This window comes from Vombatus ursinus, unplaced genomic scaffold (assembly GCF_900497805.2).
Source record: "Vombatus ursinus unplaced genomic scaffold, bare-nosed wombat genome assembly UNPS02014809.1, whole genome shotgun sequence".
NCBI classification, from domain to species: domain Eukaryota; kingdom Metazoa; phylum Chordata; class Mammalia; order Diprotodontia; family Vombatidae; genus Vombatus; species Vombatus ursinus.
This window is the reverse complement of record NW_020954587.1, coordinates 1941491-1962879: the sequence shown is the minus strand read 5'-3', so window position 1 is coordinate 1962879 and position 21389 is coordinate 1941491. Positions and strand designations below refer to the sequence as shown.

At 36.4% G+C, this 21389-nt stretch overlaps 1 protein-coding gene across 1 annotated transcript in view; it reads left to right on the top strand.

Moving 5' to 3' along the window:
* CFAP47 (cilia and flagella associated protein 47) overlaps nt 1-21389 on the top strand; it is an 857531-nt gene that overhangs the window by 490972 nt on the left and 345170 nt on the right. The window contains exon 49 of the mRNA XM_027875456.1: nt 5601-5705. Within this exon, the coding sequence (XP_027731257.1) occupies nt 5601-5705 (105 nt within the window). The remainder of the gene's footprint in view (nt 1-5600; nt 5706-21389) is intronic.

The window sequence follows — 21389 nt, the reverse complement described above, 5'->3', positions numbered from 1 at the left end:
ATACAGAAATATAGTACTTCTTCCACAGCACATTGTTCATCCAAAAACACTGTGATCCTGATTACATGTCTTATGCAGTCTTGAGCAAATGGGTCAGTTGTTATTAGTATGTTATTTATGTACTTCTGACCTCACTTCAAAGGACTGGAAGTCGATGAGTAGTAGCTTTATAAGCTTCTCATTGCTTATGCCTCCCAGATTAGCAGGTGGAGATAGCAGTAAGTTTTTTTCAACCCACCTGGGATAAGTCTAACACCTGTCATGTAAACCTTTGCTGAATATAAAAGACTTCTGCTCTCTCTCCCCCATCTGTCTGCCTGTCTGCCTGTCTGTCTTGTCTGTGTCCTCTTTCCTTTCTGTCTCTTCTATGGCATAGAAATATCCCAGTGAGAGGACTCCCTCCACCAATCAAGATCAGTAACTGCTTTGTTCTGCAAATTAAAGTGTTAGATAGTTGCCTGGAGCTCTGGGTGATTTGCCCAGGGTCACACATTTAGTGCAGATTTGAGATTTAAACCCAGGACTTCCTAGACTCCATGGCCAGCTCCTGTTCCATTATGCCATGTTCCTTTTCTATAGCTCTTTCTGCTTAAAGAAAGTATTCTTATAAGCTTTTATGCATGCAAGTGAATTATTGTCCCTTTATGTGATATCAGGGTTCTCTCTTGCTCAAATTTTGTTGCATTTACTTATAGTTGTATATGTTGTGTGGCCCCAATAGAATTTCAGCTTAGTGAGGGTGGGGACTACTGTTTAGTTGTCTTTTTTATCCCTAGTGCGTTCACAGCGTGTCTTGTACGTAGCAGGTATGTAAGAGATGTTTATTGAATTGGATTGAATGCCATTCTCATGCCTTGCTCTGACTTTTAATGTCATCAAAGATGATGATGTCTCAAAGTTCTACTGGGGTTTCATTCTTTAATTTATTCAGTTTATTCAAAAATCTATTTGATATTTGCGATGTTACTAGGCCTCTTTCAAATTATACTGACATTTTAATAAATTTTGAATATAACAAATATTCTTTCAAAGTTGAGCATTGCTAATTTGTCTATTTACTTTTTACATTTCAGTTGTAACTCACATACTAATCACCAGTTTGACAAATTGGTTGTGATATCATGCCAGCTGGTCATATTCAAAGTGTTCACACTGGCTTCAGGAATATTTAAACTATTTTCTACGGTTGAAGATATAATTCTGGCTTTCCACCTTGTGACTTAATTTCTTTGATCATTCCAAGCAAGAGTGAAATAAGTATGGAGAGCTCAGAAAATCTTCATGTCCAGTATTAGAAAGAAAAGAACAAAAATCCAGCGACCTTTGTTGTTCAGTTGTTTTTATTCATGTCTGACTCTTTGTGGCCCCATTTGGGGTTTGTTTTGGGAAATATACTGGAAAGGTTTGACATATCCTTCTCCAGCTCATTTTACAGATGAGGAAGCTGAGACAAGCAGGGTTAAGTTACTTGCCCAGGGTCACATATGTAGTAAGTGTCTGAGGCCAGATTTGAACTCAGGAAGATGAATCTTTCTGACTCTAGGCTCAGAACTCTATCGTATACTGTGCCACCTAGAATCCAGCAAACTTAATTTATTTTAGAACTAGAAAGCAATGTCTTTTGGGTAATATATTTTTACTTTTGGTCATCTGTCATTTTGATTTCAAAATAAATACAGCTTCTTTGGTGGAAACTCCATTCAAAATTGAATACTTGAGTTTATTTTCATGCTTATTTAAAATTCAAATTAATTAGTTCCTTTGAGATAGCTGATCTCTGCTAGCAGTCATTTTCTACTCCCTGTTGATGTTCCCAAATATTCTGTGATAATTATCTGATGGTGGAGGAGTACCAGACTTGGAATCAGGCACACCTGGGTTTGAATTCTCATGAAGACATTTCCTAGCTGTGTGACCTTAGACAAGTTACTTTAACTTCTTTGAGTCGCATTCCCCCTTCTCCACAACCCTTCCCTCAAACAGGGACAATAATAACACATACCTCAGAGGGTTGTTGCTATGAAGGCCAAATGAGACAATGTGTGTGCATCACTTTGCAAGCTTTAAAGTACATTATAAATGTCAACTATTACTGTTATTCTTAGTATTGCCCTCATTCCTCTCATCTTGTATTCAATGGAATTCGCATAGTAACGAAGAGGGGAAAAGTCACTGTCCTAATTATATGGATGAAATGATTGCTTTTTTAGTTGAAAAAAAGTATTGGAATATAAAGTTGAACCTCTGTAAACTCACTGAAAACATCTTTAGTTCATATCCAATGGCAGAAGGATGACAGTAATATCATGTACTTTGTTCTGTCCATACATAGTTTGGATTTCTTCTATTACATCTTTTAATTTCAAGAGCTTTTCATTCCACAGAGGTTGGAGGTTATTGGTATTTGGTATGGTGGAATCTATTTAAAACATTATTCATAAATCTTTATGTGTCAATGACTGTCTGGGTGATTGTCATTATAGTTTTGTCTGTGATGATGTTTCATTTTGAGTACAGTTTATTTTTTAAATTCTTAAGAACATTTTGGAGTTTAAATTTGTAGTATAAGGATTTGTCTTCTGTTATTTCGTGAAAGGTAATAAGCTTCTCATGTATAATCTAGCCAGTTGATTATATCTTCCTAACAATTTGGTAGGTACTAACTTCTTTATGATCTGCAGTGATATATTGCACAATTTCTTTCTCTCTCTCTCTTTCTATCTCTTTGTCACTGTCTCTCTCTCTTTCTCTCTCTCCATCTGTCTCTCTGTCACTGTCTCTTTCTCTTTGCAAAGTGTGCATTATGTCAACAATGCCAAGCTTCTTAGATAACATTTCTATAATTTATGGTTTAAATGATGTGGCTTTGATTTATTTTCATAAATCCTTTCATTTCTGAAAAGAAATCCTTGTGACTCATTGTTGTTATATCATTATCATTTGTTCATGGCATGTTATACAGAACATTTTTTTTCCAACATGGACAGTAAGTCCTTTAGCATTCTTACTATTATGCAATCCAACATATCTGTAGATACAGATAATGGATATCTTAGAATGTGATAAGTTGGGCGTAGTACAGCATACTTGTAAATTGGTACCTGTTACTGGGGAGGCTGAAGCTGTAGAATCTCTTAAGTTCTCAAGTTCAGAATTGCAGTGGATTGTGCTGATTGGTTGCTTGCATTGTTTGGAATCAATATAATGAATCCCTGTGAGTGTGAACCCATCAGGTTAGGGAAGGGGCAAACCAGCCCAGGTCAGAAATAAAACAGGTTGGGGCAGGTAGGTGGCACAGTGGATAGAGCACCAGCCCTGAAGTCAGGAGGACCTGAGTTCAAATCTGGCCTCAGACCAACTACTTGACACTTACTAGCCATGTGACCCTGGGCAGGTCACTTAACCACAATTGCCAAAAAAAAAAAAAAAAAAGAAATAAAACAGGTCAAAAGTCCTGTGCCTATCACTTATTGCATCAGGTCCATCAGTGGCCATTGCATTTCCAGCCTTGTAGAGCTAGGGAATTCAGTCTTTAAAAAAAATATACAGGAATAAACAATAAGCGTGGAACTGAATTGATGGATTTATTCAATGACCAAATAAGGCAATAAACATATCAATGTTTTGGGGTAGCTTTTTCAACAATTATAATATAACCATGCCCATTTTTCTTCAAAATATTTTCAAAAGTCAATTTTTTCATCCATTTTTTTGTCATACATTTCATTATTAGGCAGAATTTCTGGAATTTGTATTACGCAAAGATTTTTAATGACCTCAATTTATTCAGTCACCTTTTAAATTCTTAATAAATCCTCAATTTCAGTTCTTATTCCATCTAACCTAGATTTTCTTACTTCTTATTCCTGACTTTCATTGGTCTGCAGTACATTTTTGTTTGCCTTGTAGCTAAGAGTAATATTAACAAAAAAAAAAATATTAAGCCTTTGCCTCTAACTGATAACATTTTGTTTCTAGTTTTATTATGAGAGTCCTGGAGGATAAATAAAGTTTTCATACCTTTACAACATTTCATGCACTCTCTTGCGCACTGTGGTAGTCAGTGTCGTTTGTATTGAAGCATTTTGGATTTGTTCTACTACTTTGTAGAGAGCACATACAACTGTTGTTTTTTTGTGTCAAGTTGATCATCATAACTGTTTATAAGTAGGACCAGACTAAGCCCTATGTCATGGAATATATGTCTGACTCTTAGACGTAGTTACGTCATACTGATGGGTTTCTAAACCAATCGATACTTTTTTCAAAGTTCAATTTGACAGCATATCAAAATTGATGCTAGGGCACTGCTACCATATTAGTCTCAGGACACTCAAAATACTCAGTGTACATGGTCTTTGCTATCATTTCCCCACTTTGCTGTTGCTCTCACCACCTCATAGCTTGGATTATCAGTCGGGTTTTGATGAAAATAATTAGTAAAATGGAATTTTTGACATGGTAAAAATTAATAATTGATGGAACTATGTTATTAGGACACTAGTCTCTCTTCCTAACCCAGTCTTATACTGTTTTCTCTTTCAGAATTCTTTTCTCTTTCGTGAATGAAACTTTTTACCCCAGTAAAAATCACCAACATTTGAAATCCTCTTAATTCAGTGCATTCTCATTTTACCTACAATCACACTTAGTATTTCAGTATATGTTTACTCTCAGATATCTTCGCAGACACAGCAGTCTCCTTGGATATACATTTTTCACCCTTATTCAGCCAACCCAGAAATTCTCCTCTTCGATTTATTCGTCAGTTGAAAAATCAGAAAAAATTTATACAGTCATATTCCTAAATCAGTCTTGATAGCAGCCTTTCAATTGTGCCAATGAATTATTGAGTGTGACCAAAGTCACTTAGAAGTTAAATAGAGCTTATTACAAGATAGGTTGGTTAAACAACATGGCTGTAGCATATAGTTCTTATAACAATATTTAGTTTTGTTCACACTGCTACTTTAGAGTTTAGGATGCTATCAACACTAGTTATAGAGATAGCTTGATTTCTTTTTCCCATTTGTAAGTGCTTGTTGAAATATAAAAGGCAGGAGATGGATTAAAGCACTTTTATTTAAAACATACACACATATACACAACAAAAACTTTGACATTTTTGTCCCTCAAATTTTTATGTCACAAGATTTACATAGAGATAATTGTGTGTATCTAAGAATTGACAAAGAGAATTCATGGTTATTAGGGTCTGGTGGTAAAACATGAATATTAAAAAAAATTTTGAAAGATCGATATAAATGCATGAAGAATCACTTTAAAAAGAAAATAAATAAGAACTAGCCTACATGGCCAGGTAGTCTTCTAAATCCTAATTTATCTGTAGCCCTTATCCTTTTTTTTAAAATTATTTCAAGTGAGTTGTTAAAAAAATTATCTGTTTAAATAAGGAATTTCAACTTATTTTCTTAAACCTGCTCCTCCAAAAAGTCTTCTGTCCTGTAATCAGTTTTAATTGATTAGCTGATAACCTGGAGTTCAGGTTTTGCCTCATATTTATTAGTACATGAGAGTGGCAGCCCCTCTTCTAAAACTAATGCCCTAGTTCATCTAACATCTGTGTCTATTTGTTTTAGGTGCAGTTTCATTTGTTGCTGAAGAAACAAAACAGAATGATTCAGAGGAGATAAGTAGTGAACAGTCCCTTCAGAAATGGTTATTAGAGGCATCACAAAGTCTGGGTATGGCCAATGCTGATATGTTTATTATTATAGATTATTTTATCATCAGTTTGCATAAGACTCAGCTTTTAGTCACATTGAATGGAATGTTTATATTTTATCTGACAACTTACAGCTCCTTGAATAACACATTCCCGAATATTTTCACACAGAATTTTGTTTTATCCTCTCAAGATTCATTTTTGTATAGTTTAGTATCTTTTTTCTTGTATAATGTCATTAAACTGTTATTACTTTGTAATAATTCACACTAAAGTTAGCCTTCTCTCAAGCCTATAATAAAGCACTAAACATAGTTTTCTGCTATTATTAAGATGCTGATTAGTGGAAGATAAAATATTAATAGGTATTGTATTTTTTTAACTTAAAGAAAGCAAGATGGGGGTATTACCAAAATGATGGAAATGAATATAAAAGATATAGGGTTTTTCCCCCTCATGCCAACAATACTAAATACTTCCATTTAATAACTCCTTGATTGAGCTGCTTTGGTTGAATGTTGCTAAATTCTTTTGCTGCTCTTTCTAGATCTTCCCATTGCTACATAATTCACTTAGCTAACAATCTAATAACTCTTTCAGAGCGTTGAAGTGATCGGCACTACTTCCTTCTTTTACCAGTAATGTGTTCACAGAGTACAGACACAAAGATGAATATATGTAGCTCCTTTTCTATTGATACACGATTGGAATAATTTAAATTTTGATATAGCTGTCATTTAAGTTTAGAAGGGACGTTGTCAAGTAGGAGCTTGCCCAGAGGAACAGATTTAGAATTACAAAGGCATTTGAAACTGTAATGTGATTAATGTTTAAGGAACTAGGAATATTTAGCCTAGAGAAAAAAGGAGATTTAGGTTTACTGCTTTCTACCATCACATGCAAAGGGGTTAGGTAACTAGGATTAAAACTGTAGAGTTGGAAGGGATCCATCTAGTCCAATCCCACTTTTTACAGTTGGGGAAACTGAGATTTATGGAAGTTAAACGGCTAGTTAAAGGTAACACAGGGAGTAAGTATCAGGTGTGGGATTTGAACCCAGACCCTCTAACTCTGGTAGGAATCCTCTTTCCAACAGGCTATATTGTTTACAAGGGTAATATCAGGACCAATGAGTGAACATTTCAAAGGACACTGCTTTTAAATATAGGGAAGAAATATCTAACCAGAAGAACTGTGTAAAATAAAAAATTTTAATGTAGTTAGGTCCCTGCCTTTAAAAGTATCATGAAAAAGGAGGATGACCACTAATTGAGTATGTAATAGAAGTGATTCATTGGTCAGACAGAATATTGGATTTCATATTCTCTAAAGCCCTTTCCAATTCTAATATGACATGATTCTATGAGCCTCTTTCAATATTTCTTTAAGAAATTTCTTTGAAGACTAACTTTTATAGATAATTTTTCGAATTCTATTAGTTTAAAAAACTAATTGGCATACAATACATGGATTTCTTTTGTGTGGCTGTACTTATTCGTATAGGGAAATTATATATTTTTCTTTCAGTAATGTTAGGGTTAGAGGGATGTAGTAGATAATGATCATAATAATAAAAGGGAAGAAAAGGAGAAAGAAAGCATCAATGAGCATAAAAAATTAACAGAAGATGGAAGAACTCCAGAAGGGAGCATATACTTTCCAGATAGTATTGGAATTACTGTACCACCCTCAAAAAAAGGCCCACTAAAGTAGTACACAGTGGAGGTTCATAGTTTCATAAGCAGTCCTCTTTTCCTGTCCTTTGTATAAGGAAATGTTTGTTAAGTTTGTTAAGCTCATATTCCTAAGAATTATTTCATTTAAAAATAATTAATTGGAATAAAGGATGAAAGTTCATCAATTGCACATGTGAGAGTGTTATGTGTCATTGTTTTATTTTTGCCCAGCAGCCAGTTTCTTTCAGTTCAGGCTTCTCAGTTTTTCTCTTCCTTCAGTGACCTGAAGAGAGATTGGAAGTGTCCATCTTCTCTCTTGAAACTGGAAACCAGAAACGTCTGGATCTCTTTTCTCTCTTTCTCTCACCAACTCTACTCACCCCTCATGAAGGTTGACTACTAAATATTAATCAGTCTCTTCCAATGAGGAGAGAGTGCCAGACAATTGGTCCTTTGAACCAAGGATTATGCACAGATGACAAAATGATAGAGGTTTTAGTTGAAGTGGAAAGAAAGTTTGAAAAATTTGAATCTAATAAAAACAATCTAGTACAGAAGAATACAGGATAGGCTCTTTTGAGTGAAATATAAACCTACACAAATGAAAGTGACTACCTTTATGCAAATACAGCTGGAAAAAATCCAAGGATTATGTTGCATCACAAGTTAACTGATGGAGTAGGAAAACCTATATTGCTAACTCATAGTACACCATAATCCCTAAGTCTTTTTCAACTGGAATCATACAACACAAGTTATCCATCATTTATATGAATCATTCTCTGCATTTGTGTGTATATGTAGCAATACAGTAGTACTATTACAAAAATCAGAAAAGTTACCATGATAGTGTAATGGATAAAATGTCTGCTTCTTACATATCATCTGATTCCCCCTTTTCTTGACTAGAATAGTTTTATGAACATAGTAAGCACTCAGTAAGCTATTGCTGGTAGTTGACTAAGGGGGGAAAGTAGTAGCATTTTTAAGTGCCCCTTCTAAGCAAACCATTTTACTGGATACTAAGAATTCAAAGATAGATATAGTATAAATAAGGCTCTCAAGAAACTTAACAGTCTAATGACAAGAGAAGACATGAATATGAATAATTATGAGAGAGGTGCAAAGAAGAATTATAGGAAAAGTGTGATGAGAAATTTGAGGAGGGAGAGATGACTTTCAGCTGAGGGATTCAGGGGAAGGTTTCAGAAATGAGAAGGCCCCTGAAGTAGGCCTGGGAAGAAGGAAGGGGCCTTAATAGTAGTGATATGGTGATTTAGGACCCATTATCAATGTACTGGGGCTGTCATGAGCATAGGAACAATGATCAAAACAGGCAGAAAGAAACAAGGGCAAGGCAAACAGCAATGTTTGGCTGAAATGTACAGTATAGGAATGAAGGTTGAGGACAGATTTTAAATGCCTGGAATGCTAAGTGCAAGAGGTTTATATTTTATCAAGTAGGCAATAGGTTGTCACTAGGGGTTTTTGAGGATGGTGGTGACGTTAAAAAGATTTACTCTTGTGGTGGAAAGAACGATAAACTTGGAGTCAAGTTCAGATACTAACAGTGTAAAAATGGGCAAGTCATCGTACCTTTAATTGCCATCGTTTATCTGTATGGAGGTAATAACTTGTACTGTTTATCTTATCAAGTGGTTGGGAGGAAGAAGCCCCAGAGAAAAGAAATGTTTTAAAAATAATTATTATAAAGAATGGATTGGGAAAGGAGTAGAATGGGAGAAGGAAGACCAATTAGGTGATTATTATAACAGTGTGGTCAAGAAGAAGTGAAGGCCTGAACTAAGGTGGTTGCATTGTAAGTAGGAATGACTCCATGACTTTCTCCAACATTATTCATCAACATGTATATCGAAAAAGAAAAGGAAGGAATAAGTAAGAGCTGGGATTTGGTAAGGCATGCCTAGTAATAAGATAAAAGGGAAGGTATTCAAGGGTAATATGTAATGTTTAGTTGAATTGGTCATCTACCGGGCCAGGATTCCGAAGGAAGACTTGAGGCCAATATAGGTAGGAGTGATGAAATATGAGAATAAGAATAAGTGATGGAACTGGAGGTTGGAGGAGGGATGACAAATGAATTTAAGTAGAGTGAGACAGGGGCTTAGGGGAGGAAGGTAAGCTGTCATTGCATAAGAGAATTTCAGAGTTCTGGATCATATTGGTAGAGGAGTTGTAGATGATGGCTATATAAAAGTTGTAATCATCTCTATGTATGACTGAGATAGAGTAAAGATAGAAGTCATGGAAGTTGATGAAGTAAGATAACTAGGACAGCAGTGTGTTCAGAGGAATCATCAATGAGAATTCTGAAGTTCCCATTGAAAGGAACAGGAATTGAGGTAAAGAGCAACACAATGGTTTGAGTCTTGAATTCCTTGAGAAAAGAGGGAGAATGACCTGGATGCTGCAGATTCATGAGTATGAATGTGGGATAAATGATAAAGATAGAGGAGTTACCCTTGAAAGAGAAGTTGCTGAGTGCTGGTGCTAAAGGGACAGTGTGAAAGTGAAAGAGAGGAGAAAGAACATGTAGTGCTAGAGGGGGTGGTTATGTCTTCTTTCTGGGGAAAACCAGATTGCTGTTATCCCAAGATGGAAGAGTATAACATAAAGAGATCCAGGATAATAGGCAGTTTATCCAGAGTGAGGACTTGAGAGGCTACAAAGAAATGGAAGGGCAGAGGAGGAAAGCTACTCTAAAATGGCATGGCTAAAATAGATGAGTCAAATGTGGTGAGTACCTAGCATGGGAAAAAGGTTTTCCTCTGAACAGACACTGACTCTGAATTAGAAAGAGCACAAGATGGGCACATAGCTGTTCTGGCCTTTGGCTTCAAGCATAATAAATTCCTCTTCATATGATAGCTCTTCATGTAATTCAAGACAGCTATAATATCCTCTTTTAATCTTCCCTATTTCCAGCAACTAAATAAAAAATGGAAAGATTTCAAGATCTCTTCATATTGGAAGTAGACTTTCTTTATATGTCTTCTAGCTTATCAATGCTCTTTATAAAATATGACAACTAGAAATGAACACAATTATCCAGACGTTGTCTAACAAGGGCAGACTGCAGGGGAGCTGGCACTTCTCTGTTCTTGGCACTATGCCTCTCTTATAGTAATCTAAGGTTACATGAGCTTTTTTTTTGGCTTCACTGTCACACAGCTGAATCATGCTGAGCTTGAGCAATAATAACTTTCAGAAAAAAGTATGCTGGAACAAGATTGAGATTACTGGAAAAAAGCTAGAGTTGATTGTTAAATTTTCAGTGTAAGCATTTATACATCAGGGCTTGGCTTATTGTTTTGTGTTTTGCCTGGATTTAAGAAAGTGGTGGGAGAGATGTTAATGATACAGATTAAAATTAAAAATCTGTCTTGCATATAGTCTTCCTGGAGAGCCTGTTGTTAAACATTGACCAGCACACCCTCACTTTCAGACCTTTTTCTCTCAAATTTTTTTTTTGTTCTTGGTGAGGCAATCAGGGTTAAGTGAATTGCCCAGGGTCACACAGCTAGTGTCAAGTGACTGGTCTAAGGCCAGATTTGAACTAAGGTCCTTCTGACGCCAGGGCCTGACTATATCCACTGCACCACCTAGCTGCCCCACTCTCTCAAACTTTTCTCACCACACCTTGTCAAGCCCCCAACCTGTACTTGTGAAGTTGTTCATTTGAGTGTAAGTATAAGACTTATATTTATCTTTATTAAATATATTTATTCATTTTTAATGTATCTCCATCATTATTTATTTATTTCTATCTCTGTTAAATTACATCATGTTAATTTTAGCTTGGTGCTTCAGATTATCAAAATATTTTTGAATGTTCTGTTGTCCAGTGCTTTTGCTTTTCATTCATCCTTGTTTCAACTATAAATATGATAAGAATGCCTTGATCAACTTGCTTATAATTAGCTCAGAGCCAAGTATAAATCCCTAGGATGGTTGTTACAAGTTGACAATGTATCCATAAATGACTACTATTTGCATATGATCATTCATTTTGAATTTACCTAGAACTCTTATATAACATGAATGACTGTCAAATACTTTTGTTTTTGTTTTTAGAAATCTAAGTTATTTTATACTGTTCTGCTGATCATCTATAGACTGGCAACCTCTTCCAAAAAGAAATGAATTCAAGCTTTTTAGTCCATAATTTACAGACTTCTCTTACTTTCTTTTTTGAAAATTGAGACATTTGCGACTTACCGTGTACCTCTTCTGTTTTCCATAGTTTTTCACAATCATTAACAGTTTATCAACCATCACACCCACCCATTCTTTCAACACCCTTGGATACAGTTTCTCTGAACTTGGTAACTTAAAATAACTTTTTTAAGTAAAGGCTAGATGCTCTTGGATCATCTCCTTTCTTGTCTTGAGTTTCAAAATTAGTGAATTTTCTTCTCATCCCCTCTCCCCAAATTCAAAGTTGCCAGAGAAAATAAGCAAATTAGGTTGAGAAGTTCTTACCTTCTCTTGGTTGTCTTTCTTCATCACCCTATCCACCCTGAATGACAGTACTTGTAGTCCTTGCCCTGCCTCTTTCCTCAAATATAGCCTGACAAACTCTTTTCCATTTTCCTTAACATTTATTTCCAGCTTTAGCATATTCTGAGCTTTTTTGCTTCTGACAGCATTTTCACATTATATGTGGCACTTTTGGGGACATCTTCCATTATCTGCCCTTGCTTTTAACTTCTGTATATCTTAAAAAAATTGTGGTGTCTGATGAGTTCTTTGTATATACAAAGTGAATTTATGCATCTGCATATCTTCAGTCAGAAACTTCTTTACTTCTTCGTGGTTTATGCTTTCAAGAACATTTACAAACAGCAACAAATTGATTGACTTCATGATTTTATTCTCAAAGACTTCTTTTATTACCCTATGTAGGATTTAGAACAGTGGAAGTGTTCAAAAGAGTGAAGATGGGGAATTGAGGGAGTTTATAACAGATGGCCTCAATATTCTGAAAAAAATGGAAACAATAGTCATCTCTCAGGAATGAAGGGGTGGGAAATAAGGTTTGTAGATTGAGGAGACAAGAGAAAGTGTGGGTTTTAATAGTCATTAAAGAATTGTCTGGGAGCAGAGTAAGAAGTAAGTTGCTCTTGCCTTCCCTTATTGACCTCTGAAAGCCCATAAAATATTGCCCCAGTAAAAACCCTACAACAGCTGAGCCAGCAGAAAGATGGGATGCAGCAGTCCTGTAGCCCAGGAAGCTTTGGGGAATTAACAGGAAAGGTCTCTCTTGCTCTAGGGGAAGGGGAGCAGTACAGGACAAGAGGCATCCCAGCAAGCCAGCAGCAAGCCCCACCTCCACAAAGCAGGGGGAGATCTTGAGCTCCAGGGTGGTGGAGCAAGGAAGTTCCAACACCAGGACCCCCAACCCCACCCAGAGTGCCTCAGCACAGGCAGGGGAACCTGTAAACAACAGCTTGGAAAACAACTGCATACTCAGTGTTCTCTAGCAGCCAAATCCCCAGGTGCTTCAGCACATCTCCAGGAAGCACAACTCCAGGAGGCACAGCTCCAGGCTGGCAGGCATCCTCCAGCATCCAAACATTCAAGTGCTTTAAAGAAGCCTGGGTGAGCAGGACTCTGGGTGAGCAGGAGTCCTCCAGGGGCTAGACTTCCCCCCGCAGAGCTCCAATGTTGCTGACCCCAGCTCATCACCAGGTAAGCTGCCAGACCTCTACAGCCTCTAGCTGCCAGCACCTGAGGCCCAGTACACAAAGCCAGTGGTCACGTCCCAGGCTCCCAGCACAAGAAGCTTGGGTCAGTGCCCCCTGAGCTTCAGCAAGAGAATTCAATTTTAAAAGCCAGTTCATAGGCAAATATAACAAGCAAAAAGCAGAAACAGACAATGACCATAACTTTTTATTATGGGGACAGGGAAGATCAAGGCACAAATTCAGAAGAGGACAACATTGTCAAAACACAACCACTTTTGAAACCTCATCTGAACTGGTCTCCACCCCAAAAAGCCTACTTAGAAGAGCTCAAGAAGGATTTTAAAAGTCAAATAGGAGAAGTAGAAAAAAATTAGGAAAAGAAAAAAGAGGTATGCAAGAGAGAGTCAATAGCTTGTAAAAGGACAAAAATTGAATGTAGAAAACAAGTCCTTAAAAAATACAATTGACCAAATTGGAAAAAAAAAGTACACTTAAGAGAATAACTCCTTAAAAAGTAGAATTGGCCAAATGGAAAAGGAAGCACAAAAACTCACTGGAGAGAAGAACTCCTTAAAAAGTAAAATGGGACAAATGGAAAAGGAGGTACAAAATCTAATAGAAGAAAACAATTCGTTAAAAATTAGAATTGAGCAAGTGGAAGCTAATGACTCTATGAGATATCAAGAATTAGTCAAACAGAAACAAAAGAATGAAAAAATAGAAGAAAATGTAAAATACCTCATCGGTAAAACAACTGACCTAGAAAATAGATACAGGAGAGACAACTTAAAAAATTATTGTTTGACACTAATGCATTGTTGGTGGAGTTGTGAAATGATCAAACCATTTTGGAGAGTAAATTGGAACTATGTCCAAAGGGCTATAGAAATGTGCATACTCTTTGATCCAGCAATAGCACTTCTAGGGCTATATCCCAAAGATATCATACAAATGGGAAAAGGATCCACATGTACAAAAATATTTATAGCAGCTCTTTTTGTGGTGGCAAAGAATTGGAAATTGAGAGGATGCTCATCAATTGGGGAATGGCTGAACAAGTTGTGGTATATGAATGTAGTGGAATACTATTGTGCTATAAGAAATGATGAATAGGCTGACTTCAGAAAAACTTGGAAAGACTTGTATGCTCTGATGCTGAGTGAAATGAGCAGAACCAGGAGAATGTTATACACAGTAACAGCCACATTGTGCAATGACTAATATTGATAGACTTAAACCTTCTCAGCAATACAAGGATCTAAGACATCTCCAAAGGCCTCATGATGGAAAATGCTATCCACACCCAAAGAAAGAACTACGGAGTTTGAATAAGCATCGAAGCATACTATTTGCTATTTTTTTTTCTTCTGTTGTGTTTTGTTTCCTCTTTCTGGTGGTTCCTCCTATTGGTTCTTATTCTAACTTTCAACATCACTTACGTGAAAATATGTTTAATAGGAATGTATATATATAGCATAGATCAGATTGTGTGCCAATTGGGGAGGGAGGTGGGAAAGGAGGGGAAGAAAAATTTAAATCTCAAAAGTTTATGGAAGTGATTATGGATAATTCAAAATAAATTCATAATAATAAAAAAAATTGTTCTACAAGAATTGCCAAGTAGTAGTGAAAGTCTAGCTGGGGTTAGGCAGCATAAGTTTTTAGTAGACAGCTTAGCATGCTTTTTTTTAAAAAAAATGGTAATAAATAATGATAGCAATTTCTGTAATTTGCTTAAGTGATAACTTTAATGTAAATCATCTACTTTAATCAATTAATAAAGTATTTATTATATATTTCCCATAAAGTAGGCACTGGGAAGGACACAGTCTTCTGTGTAATTACAAGTTGACAATTTATCCATAAATAACTATTCTTTGCATATGCTTGAGGTCTAGCTATGAATTTAAGAGCAATGCATGAAGCAGTAGTGATTAGTATGGGGATAGATAATTTATTGTTAAATTGCATAATAAATTTTATGGTTTAGAGACATATAAATGCTATATTTTTGAATTGAGAATTAGAATATAGTTGACCCTCTGATTAGAATCAGGAAATGATTCATGTAAGTAATGGATATTCAGCTGCTCCTGGAAGGCACATTTGTGGAAGAGGGAGCAATGTAAGTGAAGGGGTAAGGAGTATTGGGGACATCGGAGAAACCAAAGTAGTAGTAGTAGACACATCTTATTGAGAAATAGTGTGAAAGGATGCCTAAAGTTGGGTCACATTATGGAAAACCTTTAAAGCCAGGCAGACTTAATATGGTAAGACATAAGAGACCATTGAAGATTTTGGAATAGTAGTCTTAATGATTAAAATGATGTTAAAATAGTATACACTTTAAATCAGAGGAGAAAGATCTTAGAGTCGTGGAAGGCAGCTATAAGAATCTTTTCATGATATGAGACAGGCATGGACTGACGTGGTAGCAGGGAGACTGGAGAAAAAGGACGAGAAAAATTTTTCAAAAGAAAAATTAATAATATGAATGACTGACTACATATGAAGATGAAAGAAAGAAGGTAATAAGTCATTGATGACATTAAGATTACATACCAAAGTGACTGGAAGAAAGGTTATTTTATTGACAGAGATCAAGATGTATGAAGTTAAAGCATGCTTGAGTAGATGTTCAATTCATTTTGGGTATGATGAATTTGAAATGATGACAATACATCTGAGCCAAGTAGGAGAATGGCCTGGAGACAGACTTTGGGGTTATCAGCGTAGAAATGACACTTAAAATTATGAAAATAAATGAGCCCTCCCAGGAAGAGAGCATAATAATGGAGGAAAAAGTTATGGATAAAGGAGAGTCTTGAGGAGAACATTTGGATTAGTAGGGAGGAAGGAGGAAAAAGAGAATATAGAAGAGCAATTGGAAAGATAGGAGTAGAACAAGTATAAATGGAAACTAGGAAGATGAATTTTAAATAGTGCATTAATTAGTACAGAGGGTTCATAAGTGGAGCTTAATGAATTTGATGTAGAAATAGGAACAAGGTCCTTTTTAGACTTTATGTCTCTATAAAATTTGTGCTGGCTCAGTAATAACATCCTTGAGATGAGTGAAGAGACCTCCCAGGACAAGGTATTTATCAGTCCATTTATACCTAGTGAGCATGAATAAGACACAGCAATTGGAGATAATCTGATTGAATAATGTAGTTGTTGATTAAAGTTATCCCTATGGATTAGGACCATAAAAGGGGTCTTTGGGCCATATTTATGCACGTGGGGAAAACCTTGAGAAAGCTGAGTTGGACAGTTAGATAGACACACACCCACATATACAGAGGCATAGACAGAGACACAGAGAAATACACAGAGAGAGATTCATTGCCGAGCTAAGAATGGATCTGGGTCCCAGATAGAGGGGAAGCTAAAGGAAACTGCAGAGAGACAAGGGTAGGAGTTACATGTGCTCAGAACCATGTATCCTTCCCCTCCCCCCATCCTCTACCCCCAACTCTTAGAGAGTTTAGAGCCACATGACCCAAGTTTCTGAGTAGAGGAATAGGGATATCCTTGACAATGCTGAGCTCTTGAAACATCCCCAAAACTGGTATTCTAGAGATATGCTAGACAGTGCCAAACACTTAGAGAGAAAGAGGACCATACATGTGAAGGAGAATCAGGGGTTACCTTCAACCTTGAGGCTACATGTAGCCTTCTAGGTCCTTGGGTATGGCCTTTGGACTGAGTCCAAGTTTTACAGAATATATCCTTTTAAAGAAATTTAGATTCAGTCAAAGGTCCACACTTTAGGACCTAGAGGACCACAAGTGGCCTCGAGGCTGAAGTTTTCCCACCCCTGAATAGATTTTGCTTTCATGAGTGTAATTTTTTATTTAGACTGAATAGGTCCAATGTGAAGAGATGTGCCTTTCTAGTGACCCTGAGTTTCTTTTGCTTCACAGGGGAACTTACATCATAAATTAGCATTATGTGTCTTGAGAATTGTGTTGGTCTCTGGGAGGAAGGCAGAATTCATTATTATGGGGTACTATGAGTCCTTTATCTTTTTTGTATTCTGCCTGTGGGATGAAATAAAGACTGCTTTGTACCTAAATTCACTGTTACCTTGAATGTTTGCACAGGAATCACAACCGTTTTATTGACATTTGTGAAAACCTAGAAATGAGCTGTATTTTAAGATTCCCAGAGAAAATTATGGATGAGGGCAAAACAAACTGAAAAGATTAGATTTGGGGGTTGAGGGTGGGAGGTTCCCAAGACTGAGTCTAGTCCCCATTAACTGACAACCTGTAGTGATAGTCCATGAATTTCATAAATATTAAGTTACATTACAAAACTGATCAATTATGAGGAAATATATGTTGAAGATGATAGTGGACATTGTCAGATAAAATAATTGTTAAAAAGGGATTTTAAATCCCATATTTCCAATGGTTGTTGCACTTGTTTTTATCATCATCATCCAACCTTTAGTCCTGAGCCTTCCAGGTTTAAGAACTAAGATTCACCAGATCACTCAGTATGATAATATGACCCATAGGGCAGATTGATGACTACTAACCAAACTCTCATGGACTACTTTATAAATCAGAATGCTAGTGTTTTAATTTACATTGAGAAACATAATTGCTAAGTAGACTGCAATATTCATATTACTAGTCAGAATCTTCTCATCCCAGTAGTGAATCCTGCTTCGGAGATTGAATTAAGACCAAATGTTAATGATTTTAGAATCAGAGCAAAGGAAGGTAGATTATATGAAGGGAAATTTTCATCAAGCTATGGTATACTGACAAGTCACCCTTCTTCACTGTAGGGATAGACCTGACAAAAATAATAATTAATGACATTCATCTGTTGGTTTTGTATATGTTATCTCATTGGATGTCATAACAACCCTGTGAGGAAAGAAAATTCATTGTTATTGTCCTCCTATTCTGATAAAGCAACTTAGACTAGCAGAGGTAGAGTGACTCTCCCGAGGTTAAATAGAGAATGAGTAGCAGAGCTGGGATTAGAGTTGTCTGACTCCAAATAAAATGTTTTTCAACTATATTACCCTGTCTCTGGAATACTTCTGTAAGTTTTCCAAGGCATTCTTGTTACTGAATAGGGCTAGAGACACACTAATAAATTATTCTTTTATCTAGACTACATGAAGACTATATTCCTTTTGTATATACACAGAGCCAGCCAGGTGGTGAAGTGGATAGAGCACTGGGCCTGGATTTTGGAAGACTTGAATTCAAATTTGACCTAAGACACTTCTGGAGTTAAAAATCTGACCTCAGACACTGACTAGCTGTGTGACCCTCGACAACTCACTAAGCCCTGTTTGCCTTAATTTCCTCATCTATAAAATAAGCTGTTTTCTGTTTCCTGTCTAATTTTAGTTACATTGATTTTGTTTGGGCAGAAATGGTTTCATTTGTATAATCAAAATTGTCCATTTTATCTTTTATGATTTTTTCTATCCCATGTTTAGTCATGAACTGTAGCCCAACCCATAACTCTGATAAGCATTTTTTTTCATTGATCTTCTAATTTGTTAAATATGTGATCTTTTATACCTAGGTCGTATATCAATTTGGAACTGTTCTTGGTGTGTGCTATGAGGTGTTTCACTAATACAAAATTTTTTCCAGACGGCTTTCCACTTGTCCCAGTAGTTTTTGCCAAAGGAAAATGTCTTACCCCAGTAGCTGGGTTCTTTGGGTTTATTGAAAACTAGGTTTATTCTCTTCTATATGGTTTATATCTAAGCTGTTCCACCACCCAACTTCTATTTTTTAACCAGTACCAAATCATTTTGATAATACTTCATAAATAGTTTGAGGTCTGGTAGGCCCCTGCCCCCTTCCCACTTTTTTTCATCATTTCTCTAGAGACTTTTTTTTCCTGATGTATTTTTTTGAGGCAGCAGCTTGGTCATGATTTCAGTAAAATTGGGTGACTTTGCTAGTCACTTGGAAGACTGGGGTTTGCAGAGGGCCCAGATGAGAGATGTATGACTTCCAAAAATCTAATTCCTTCCCTGTTCCTTCCAGTTGGAGTTCCTCTTTCCAGGTCAGAGGAACATTGATCCTTTCTCCCTTTGAATATTTTTATCTCCAAATTCTTGAGGCCACAAAAACCTGGGAGTTGATAAGGTAATTTACAAAACAGGGTTTCTGTCTTTGGATTCTAGCCTTCTTCTATTTTACAACCTTGTTATTTTTAATCTTTTTCCCATCAGATATTTTTTTCCTGTTCCCACCCAGCTATATTCTTACTATGGCCCCTGCCCTTCCTCATCCTAGATCCACATGTGGTGATCAGACTTTAATGGGTACCAGAGTATAGTTTGAACTTGAAATTCCTATTCTGTATGGATGTGTCTGACCTAAGAAAACTTCTATGAACTGAGGCTGAGAGGTATTAAGTGCATTACCCAGTCATACAGCTAAAACATTTCTGAGGCAGGATTTGAACTCAGGTCTTCTTGAAGTCCAGTGCTATGTTCCACATTATTTGTTCCACATTCTATTTGCTATGACACTTAGCTGTCTTGTTAGTTTTAACCTGATTTCTTTCTTTTATTTGTCTTTCACCATCACTCCTGAAATTTCATACCTCATCTTGTATCATCTTAGGACGGGAGTGAAAACTAGACACAGCATTGAAAGTAGCCTTTTTACTCCCTGACAACAGCAACTATTCCAGGGTAGACATTTACAAAGCTTTGAAACTACTGCCCAGGGGTTTAAGTGGCATAACCCACGATATGAAGGTGGCCATAGACCACTGAGGCCAAGTTTTACATCCCATTCAGCTGTCCACCCAAGCCATCTTCTTGCTTTCTTCCCTGAAGCTGGGATTGTCTCCTCTCCTTCATTACAGGAAATGCAATAAAATTCATACAATTATTTCCAAAAGACATTTGATTTAGTTAAATAGACTTCTCTATGGCTCTGTTTGCTGTCTTGACATCCCAGAACAAAATGCACTTGCCTGACCAACTCCATCTTAAATGTGCTGTCTTGCCCTATTAGAATTTAAGCTCTTTGTGGTCTGATACAGTTTCACTTTTATGTTTGTATCCTCAGTGTTTAGGAGGGTGCTTGGCATATAGTGAGCTAATAAACATTTTTAAAATGTCATTTGTTCATTCATTATATCTGTGAAGAATCACTGTAGAGCAAAGGTGATTTGGAACTCACTCTTTTCATTCCCTTTTTCCATAGGAATTTGAGGAGGAACTAATATTTCCCAAATCCGATGTTTCCCTTAATCCACATCCTACTTCGTCCCCTCCTCTTAAAGACAGAGACTGAGTATTTGCTTGAGCCATCATCTTTCAAAGCAATTTCGCCTGACTACAACAAACAATTCTTTTCTAACTAGAACAAATTGTTCTTAAGTTTACAGGGTTGTATCTATACCATTTTGGGAATTGACATAAGAACCAAACTATTTATAAAATCTCAGTTGTAAAGTTCTCTCGTAATAACAATTCAAAGTTCTCAAGTTGGGGAAATTCTTTAACTATTTGGAACCGAGGCATATTTTTTGTCCTTTGTAATTGTTCAGTCATTCAGTCATGTCCGACTCTTTGTGATTCCCTGGTCCATAACACATTAATGTTGTTCGCGGGGTTTTCTTGGCAAAGATACCGGAGTGGTTTGCCATTTCTTTCTCCAGTAGATTAAGGCAAACAGAGGTTATGTGACTTGCCCAGGGTCACACAGCTAGTAAGTATCTGAGGTTGGCTTTGAATTCAGGTCTTCCTGACTCAAGGCCCAGTGCTCCATCCAGTGAGTTATCTAGCTGTATCATTTTTTTTTTGTCCTAGTTAAGTCTATATTCCCATATATTCACTGGCATCTTCCATTGCTCCATCTGTATGCAATTATTAAACAGTTATGCAACAACAGTCATCTTCAAAGATATTTTTATGTGGAATGTAATCAAGAAATAAAACAAGATTAATTTTTAAAAAGTCATATAAAAGTGTCTGTTGTCAAATAAGCCTGGAGGAAAAATTTTAAGAAGAATTTAAACCTTTGACTGCATTTTTAAAGTTCTTTAAGTATTAGTTCCCCCCAAAAGTTTTTTGTCTAGTCTGTTTTGCTTAGTTCTTCATTTCAGAACACACATGGAAAGATTTCTCCTGGGACCTGATGGCTCCCAGCCTTAAGACATTCTCTTCTCTGGTTCTGTTTCAGTCTCCCTTAGATAGACTCTTGCCCTCCCAACTGTATCTCACACTGTTTTAAAACTCTGGAAGTTGAGGAAAGACTACTCCTCTCCCCTATCTCAAAGATTATAATAGATTTAGTCACAGTTCTGGAGATG